Here is an 8,967-nt window from a genome sequence, read left to right as displayed (position 1 = left end):
GTAGAATGTCGGGCTCGGTTCGAGTAAATTAGCTCTTATACCATGTCTCTGCGTGCAGTTTGAATAAAGTTATCAACTAGCGTTCGCGCAATGCCTTTTTAAACGTATATTCTGATAAACGCCTATGTAAGCACACATTGTCAAGAATAATCAATCAAGTGCTTGAAACATGTAGGGCTAAAAACAGAATTACACCAAAATAAAGAAAACAAATATCCAAGTTTATTCACAAGATTTCACAATTCCAAACATTTCCAAATTAAACATCTGTAAACGTATCCAGATAGAAAAGGTCCATTATTCCACTTTCTTGAAGACGATTCTGCCATCCCAACTCCTCATACTCTCTCAAGGGCCTCCAACATGATGATACTGTTTCCTCTGATTACCTACAGACCCGTGAAGAGAAAAAAAAATATATATATATTTACTTGAAGAAAAAAAAACAAGGTATGTGATAACATTGAGAATAAAAGCAAAATGTGTCTGTCCCCAGAGATAGTGTAGTTAACAACGCTGTTGGGTACTGACCACCATGCCTATGGTGTTCTGTATTCCCCCAGGGGCCATTTCCAAGCAGTCATCCATCACCAAGTTCATGAAGGGGTCAAATCCTCGCAGGACTCCTTGGACCTGCCTGCCACCGTTCAGCTTCACTGGAGGGAGAAAAACGTACAACTGTAAGAACAGTTGAGGCAGTAAGGCAGGGCTCCCCAAACTGGCTGCCCGCGGGCGGTTTCATATACACAAGACTGTAAAAACACCAGGAAATGAGCTTGAGTGATTTTAATAAGAAATCTGTTCAAGCATAGAGAGACACGTGATTGTATACCAATGTAAGCAAGGTTTGAAAATATATATTTTTTTGGGGTCAAACATGAAGACGGCTTCTTGCAGTCTACAAATTATTTGTAATTATAAACTGGGTGGCTTGAGGTCAATGCTGATTGGCTGACAGACTTGTATACAACAGGTATGACAAAACATTTATTTTAACTGCTCTAATTATATTGTGATAGGTTTGGTTTTTGAGCTTTAATAATTATTAATCATTAGTTATAAAAGTGACATGAGGGGTACCATAATGAAGCCTGGGAGGGGCAGAGTGCAGGGAAAACACGTGGCAGCACAGATAAGGGGAGGAACCGTTTTAAGGACCAGATCACTCAACTCCCTGACAGGCGATACTGATGCAATGTTTGGCGATAACGAGGAGACTCCACCCAAGGTGGGGTACGAATACTACCATGGATGAAACCATGTCTTTGTCTAATGCAGCTGTGTTGACCCTCAGGGCAGAATAAACTTGGTTTAAAGCTTGGGAGTTTGTACTCTGAAAAATAGAACCTAACAGTTGGTTACGAGTTTATAATAGCAATAAGGAATCTCAGGGGTTTGTGGCTATATGGCCAATATACCACGGCTAAGGGCTGTATCCAGGCACTCCGAGTTGCATTGTGTCTTGCTTAAGAACAGCCCTTAGCCGTGGTATATTGGCCATATACCACACCCCTCGTGCCTTATTGCATTCCAGCCCACCTCGAACATCCGCCCAAGAAATAAAAAAGAAGAGAAATAAATACAACGGCCCGTCGGCTGAATCTAGTTGATGATCCCTGCGATAAGACAAGTTGGACCCACTTTTCATTTCAGTCCAACAAGTTCTATGGCCAAGAAAATGTCAATTGGGTTTAGGGCTGGGTGATAATACGTTACATTTGGAAAGTATTCAAGCCCCTTTACCTTTTTCACATTTTGTTATGTTATAGCCGTATTCTAAAATGGATTCAATGACCCCCCCCCCCCTCCCCTCATGAATCTACACACAATAGGCCATAATGAAAAAGCAAAAACAGGTTTTTAGAAATGTGCCAAAAACTGAAATATCACATTTACGTAAGTATTCAGACACTTTACTCAATACTTTGTTGAAGCACCTTGGGCAGCAATTATAGCCTGAACAACTGTATTTGGAGAGTTTCTCCCAGTCTTCTCTACAGATCCTCTCAAGCTCAGTCAGCTATTTTCAGGTCTCTCCGGAGATGTTGGCTCGGGTTCAAGTCTGGGCAACTCAAGGACATTCAGAGACTTGTCCCAAAACCACTCTACCATGAAGACCTGATCGGTGGAATGCTGCAGAGATGGTTGTCCTTCTGAAAGTTTCTCCCATCTCCACAGAGGAACTCTGGAGCTCTGTCAGAGTGACCATCGGGTTCTTGGTCACCTCCCTGACCAAGGCCCTTCTCCCACAATTGCTCAGTTTGGCTGCGCGGTCAGTTCTAGGAAGAGTCTTGATGGTTCCAAACTTCTTCCATTTAAGAATGGAGGTCACTGTATTCTTGGAGACGTACAATGCTGCAGAAATGTTTTAGTACCCTTCCCCAGATCTGTGCCTCGACACAATCCTGTCTCTGAGCTCTACAAAAGAAGTACTTTGACCCCATGGCTTGGTTTTTGCTCTGTCGTGCACTGTCAACTGAGGGACCTTAGACAGGTGTGCGCCTTTCCAAATCAGGTCCAATCAATTGAATTTACCTCAGGTGGACTCCAATCAAGTAACATCAAGGATAATCAATAGAAACAGGATGCACCTGAGCTCAATTTCGAGTCTCATAGCAAAGGGTCTGAATACTTGTGTAAATAAGGCATGTTTTTTTATATATATAAATATTTGCAAGAATTTCTAAACTTATTTTTCCGCTTTGTCATTATGGGGCATTGTGTGTTTTTTGTTGTTGTTGTAAGGCTATAACGTAACAAAATGTGGAAAAGGTCAAGGTCTGAATACTTTTCCGAATGCACTATCAAATGAACATTTTAGCACGATGTTCCAAATGCATGTATCGCAAGAATCAAGTTTAAAAAATGTTTTTATGAGCGTTTGTTTCTTTCAGGTCTCGTCTCCTTTGCTCTTTCTGTGCATCGTTCCACCCAGACACCACGCCCCCGTTCCACCCAGACACCACGCCCCCGGTCCACCCGGACACCACGCCCCCGGTCCACCCGGACACCACGCCCCTAACTACAAGCAGTTTGAACTCGCTATTGTCAATTGAGGTTTGGTCCAAACTAAATCGGTTGATAGCCCTTCTAAATGATACCCTCATATGTCAGCCATTTTTTTAAAAAAATACAGCGCAGACACTAAAAACTTGAATTTACATGATTGTGTTCACGTCCAGTTTGTTGCACAAGGTATTGCAGCTAGCAGTATCTTATCCACATGTTGTGTTAGCCGTCTAGTCTGTTTTATACATGTGCAATGAGCATTAAAAAAATTATCAATTATACAAGGAATTAGCAACTCGTTCTCATTTTGAAAAATGAGCATCATCTTATCCAGGTTGGAGCACTTGAATTCAACATCTAAACAAAATGAACAGGCCGTGTTGTTCAAACAGTTGGAGACAGACAGGAGGGTGTATTCATAACTGTTCTACCTTGTTAGCAATCAAATAGATCCAAGCTGGCTAGACTTTAAAATATAAAAAGATTAGCTGGCCAGTCACTAGCACGTGGGCTTGTGCTAGAGATATTGTTTATGAAAAGTGTTAATGTTCTAGAACACCTGCTATCTGAAGTTAGTCATTGTTATAGTTCTGATAAAATGCATAACAAAAAAAATGAAAGCCAGATCAGTGATGGTAAAAAGCAGGTTAAAAAGCAGGGTTCATTGTTGACATTTTGTTTTTTTTCAAACAGAAAATGCAGATCTAAAATGCTTCTTATTGTACATTTTGCTTGGCTTCAGTCAGAGTTCCCGCTAAATCATGAATGTAAACGGACACATTCCATTCCGTGCTACTTATCTTCGCTCTCATCATTGGATCACCAGACAGTTCTCTGACTGATGTGTAGGCATTTTTTTCTCCAGTACATTCCTCCGATAGCAAGTTAAAATGCAAAATTAACTTCAAGCAAAACATTAGCAAATGTAGCTAGCTACATTCTGTGATAAACATTAGAAATATGATGGCCTGATAATTTTTGGCAAAAATAAATAAATAAATGTATACATTTAAATAAAAATAAAAACTTGCCTTTTCATTCTAAGCAATGTTCCCTCTCATTTTTTCCAGCACTGAGCAAATTTCAGGTCTGCAGAGCGCAAACTTGAATGTGAAAACTTTGTGCGCGTTTACTTGGAACACTGAAGCTGTACCCCCTTTAAGTTACAGTTAACAGCGACAGTGGCTATTTGATCATAATGTAGACCTAACAGAGTGGCCTACCATAAGAAACAATGGAGAAAATGCATCCCATAACATTTTAACATGGAAATAGCTGTTCTATCATTCAGCCTACAGTAGCAGCCAATGTGTGGCGTTCAATGTAGGACTTACATTCCATGAGACTTTTGAAAAAAATAAAAAATAAACATGCAGGGCTTGACCTTTAACCTGTTTCTCCACTTGTCCTTCAGACAAGGTGACTGAAAATGTTGTTGTTTGATGCAAGAAACCACTTTATAAAATGCATTATTCACATAACATTATTACAGATTATCAGACAAATGGCTCCCTCTGCGTATTGGCTACATAGCTTATTCAAGCCTGTCTCAAAATACAACACTTCCCCTTTAAGACTGAAATAAATGCTCTTTAATAAGGCACTCACTTTTTGAAGATGTCTAGAAATGTACATGTTTTGTGCTTTTGTAAGATGCAATCACTGCTCCATTGCCGACTAGATATTATCTATAACTGGGCTAATAACTCACCACTAGCAAAGGATATGAACAAATGTGCACACGTGGCTACATACAGCTCTCGCTTTGATCTCAAAATAAGCGCATCTACTCACAAACGCTCATGGTGTAAACACAGTCCAGTTCAAAGTGAACGGCACAGATCCATATTTGGCAATGGTCTAGTTTCATACTCCAATCCATTGTGCCTACAACAAAATCTCATGCATAGTTTTTTTGTTGTTGTTAGGCTGCATTTAAAAAGTGGCTAATATTGCACTGAATTGATCACAATAACCCACAGTAAAGTGAAACGTTGATAGTGTTAACGGAGAAAACTCTAGAAAGTTGAGGAGTTCAATCTTGTGCTTCTCTGCGCAGGATGCTATTTCTAATGCCAGGCAGCCCAGCGGAGGTTAGAGGGAAAATTGAATTGGCGGGGGAGGCGCGCAGCTTAGAGGGAACATTGAATTGGCAGGAGACATTGATTGTAAGCCAATTTCCTCCTGTATAGCTGCTAGGCAAAAACAGAGATGCACTTCTGTTGTAATCTGATGAAAACACTCTTCTCAATGTGTTGCACTAGTGTTGTTTAGAAAAACTATATAGTTGCTCGCCCCTTAACACTCAATTGTTAAATTTTTAAATAACACTATTGACTTTACGTAAAATGCAGGCGAATTTCGTTAAAATATATATTTAAAGGCCTGCATTTTGAAAATGGTAGATTTCTGAAAGCTAATGCAACCCCTGTAAACAAGTGGGTCTTATCTTATGGTTGTAGAAGGCTTACATTTAACCTAGGTATAATTCTACAAGCCCTGAATTCATTAGATTATTCCTGATTGTTTGACCTTTATTCTCTATATAAGCTTTGTTGCACAATTTTTTATATTTTTTATGTAGATACAATAAATATACAAAAGTATGTGGACACACCTTCAAAATTAGTGGACTTGGCTATTTCAGCAACGCCCGTTGCTGACAGGTGTATGAAATCGAGCACACAGCCACGCAATCTCCATAGACAAACATTGACAGTAGAGAATGGCCCGTACCGAAGAGCTCAGCGACTTTCAACGTGGCACCTTCATAAGGATGCCACCTTCCCAAAGAGTAAGTTAGTGAGATTTCTGCCCTGCTAGAGCTGCCCCGGTCAACTGTAAGTGCTGTTATTGTGAAGTGGAAACGTTTATTTAACAAGGCAAGTCAGTTAAGAGCAAATTTTTATTTACCATGACAGCCTACCTCGGCCAAACCCTAACCTGGACGACGCTGGGCCAGTTGTGCGCCGCCCTATGGGACTCCCAATCACGGCCAGTTGTGATACAGCCTGGAATTGAACCAGGGTCAGTAGTGACGCCTCTAGCACTGAGATGCAGTGCCTTAAACCGCTGCGCCACTCGGGAGCAACAAAGGCACGTTTAGGAGCATCAACGGCCCAGCCGTGAAGCGGTAGGCCACACAGAACGGACCATTGAAGCACGTAAAAATCATATGTCCACAGTTGCAACACTCACTACAAAGTTCCAAACCGCCTCTAGAAGTAAAGTCGGCACAAACTGTTCGACGGGAGCTTAATGAAATGGGTTTCCATGGCAGAGCAGCCGCACACAACCCTGAGATCACCATGCGCAATGCCAAGCGTCGGCTGGAATGGTGTAAAGGTCACCGCAATTGGACCCTGGAGCAGTGGAAACACGTTCCCTGGAGTGATGACAGAATAATCTGGGTTTGGCGGATGCCAGGAGAACGCTACCTGCCCCAATGCATAGTGCCAACTGTAAAGTTTGGTGGATGCGGCATAATGGTCTGGGATGTTTTTCGTAGGTTCGGGCTAGGCCCCTTAGTGGGGCGACAGGTAGCCTAGTGCCTAGGTATCCTAGAGCGTCGGGCCAGTAACCGAAAGGTTGCAAGATCGAATCCCCAAGCTGACAAGGTAAAAATCTGTCGTTCTGCCCCTGAATGAGGCAGTTAACCCACTGTTCCTAGGCCGCCATTGAAAATAAGATTTTTTTCTTAACTGACTTGCCTAGTTAAATAAAGGTTAAATACAATTAAAATAAAGTTAGTTCCAAGGAAGTGAAATCGTAACGCTACAGCATACATTCTAGGCAATTCTGTGCTTCCAACTTTGTGGCCACTGTTTGTGGAAGGCCCTTTCCTGTTTCTGCATGACAATGCCCCCGTGCACAATGCGAGGTCCATACAGAAATAGTTTGTCAAGATGAGTGTGGACGACTTCACTGGCCTGAACAGTCCCCTTACATCAGCCCCATCTAACAACTTTGAGATGATTTGGAACACCTATTATTGCCCAACATCAGTTCCCAACCTCCCTAATGCTCGTGTCTGAATGGAAGAACGTCCCCGCAGCAATGTTCCAACATTTAGTAGATGATTGGAGCCTGTTGTAGCAACAAAAGGGGCACCAACTCTTTATTAATGCCTGTGATGTTGGAATGAGATGTTCGACAAGCAGGTGTCCACATAGTGTGTATTGTGAGCTGCCCATAATCTACATATGATTTTAAAGCTATTTGGCCCAGCCCTAATTGGATTTGTCAACATTAGTCTCAACTCTGCAAGCAAAGAGATGAGGTTTGTCCGTTCAACTCAGCAGAACCATAAACACTCAGAATCGGTACTCACATGAAAGCTTCTTGTCCATGAATCTGAAATTGAAAAAAAAATGTATTAGTTGCTAATAGAGATCGCAACGCCCCCGATTGTATGGCTATACCAGAGACGGTTTGGCTCTGGTCCATGGCTCTGATTTTCACTAGAAGCTGGACAATAACTAGTTTTTCACTAAAGCATCAAACGTTTTTAAAATAAAACATTTTTACACAATAGATCCATATAGCACGTTGGGAACGATGAAAACGGAAATGCCATTCATTTTCAATAAAGAAAGCGAAGTGGGCTGGAGAACCTTTGAGAAAAAAATGGAATAAACTAAACATTATTCAAATACTCCGCGACATCGGGTCGTGATTGACCAATCAAAGCTCACAATGGCTTCTAAGACCCAACTAGATTGGCTGTTGATACCGAAAGTTGGCATTCTTGCTCCAACAACAGTGCGAAACTAAATGTGGCTATCAGTATAACTTAGTGGATCATACAGAAATTCTCCATTCTAACATTTTAATCCGACAAGAGCGCAGAGGCAACTCGTTGTCGTTGAGCCGTTCATAATGCTGACACTTAATGATATTCGTACATCAATTAAATGTCAATGAAGGCATGGTTTAGTTATCTAACCGTTTCATTCAATAACTAACGTTAGCTAGCCAGTTTACTAGCCACAACAGTGTTAACTAGTTGCCGACTACCGGTAGCTTTGTGCTAGCGCGTAGCTACCTATGTTAGCTTGCTAGCCACATTATCTAAAATAAACAGCGAAATATTAGAAATTACACTGGATCGAAAACCAACTATGAATATGTATTTTTTGTTTGTTTTAATAACTCACTTTTTCAACTCTGGTGGGTGTGCTTTACTCATGTTTCTTCTTTTTGTTGAGGGCCTTCAGCTCGTGAGACTTCCTTTTGTGAAAAAAAGGAGAAAGCATGCGCAACGACCGGAACCGGAAAACGTATTCTTCTTCTACGATATAATGGCGTTCCGCAAACTAACGTTTAAGGTGCATTCCGTCACATACTGTGCTGGAGTGTGTGGTCAATTGCGGTTTACAACAATAGTTCCACATTTCTAAATCCTCCTACCTAACTCTGTACTTCAAATAACCTCATGCAAACTTCCTCTAACATAAGCGAGCACGTCGCTGCTCTACTGTATGGGAGTAGATCATTGAGGAGTTCTCTCTTTATATAAATTGCAGAACTACCTTGACAGAAAAGTTGTTTGAAATGTGTGCCTATTTACTAGGGTAGCCTAGTGGTTAGAGCGTTGGACTAGTAACCGGAAGGTTGCAAGTTCAATCCCCCGAGCTGACAATCTGTCGTTCTGCCCCTCAACAGGCAGTTAACCCACTGTTCCTAGGCCGTCATTGAAAATAAGAATTTGTTCTTAACTGACTTGCCTAGTTAAATAAATAAAATGTCTCACTCTCTATAAATCGGAATTATTTATTGATTGAGGGTAGTTTCACGATCTGCAATCAGTGTAAAAACGTGCCACGTAAATCAACAAATCACATTTTACAATGCAGGGCAGTGAGACATGTGAACAACTCTTCAAGCCCAAGATCCTTTCTTATGTTGTAATGGATATCGTGTATATATAGACAGTATTGTGTCAATTTAATAATATAG

The 8,967-nt window shown here is 41.2% G+C and overlaps 1 protein-coding gene across 1 annotated transcript; it reads right to left on the bottom strand.

Annotated features, from left to right (window-relative positions):
- Positions 1 to 200: 200 nt before the first annotated feature.
- On the bottom strand, positions 201 to 8,303 carry snrpg (small nuclear ribonucleoprotein polypeptide G). Its single transcript, XM_021567108.2, has 4 exons — positions 8,166 to 8,303; positions 7,340 to 7,362; positions 532 to 656; positions 201 to 389 (listed from the first exon to the last, which is right to left on the bottom strand). The coding sequence occupies exons 1-4, from the start codon at positions 8,195 to 8,197 to the stop codon at positions 339 to 341; spliced, it is 231 nt and encodes a 76-aa protein (XP_021422783.1). The 5' UTR covers positions 8,198 to 8,303; the 3' UTR covers positions 201 to 338.
- Positions 8,304 to 8,967: the final 664 nt, after the last annotated feature.

This window comes from Oncorhynchus mykiss, chromosome 16 (assembly GCF_013265735.2).
Source record: "Oncorhynchus mykiss isolate Arlee chromosome 16, USDA_OmykA_1.1, whole genome shotgun sequence".
NCBI lineage: Eukaryota > Metazoa > Chordata > Actinopteri > Salmoniformes > Salmonidae > Oncorhynchus > Oncorhynchus mykiss.
The sequence above is the reverse complement of the archived record's forward strand: the minus strand, read 5'-3'. Positions and strand labels throughout refer to the sequence as shown.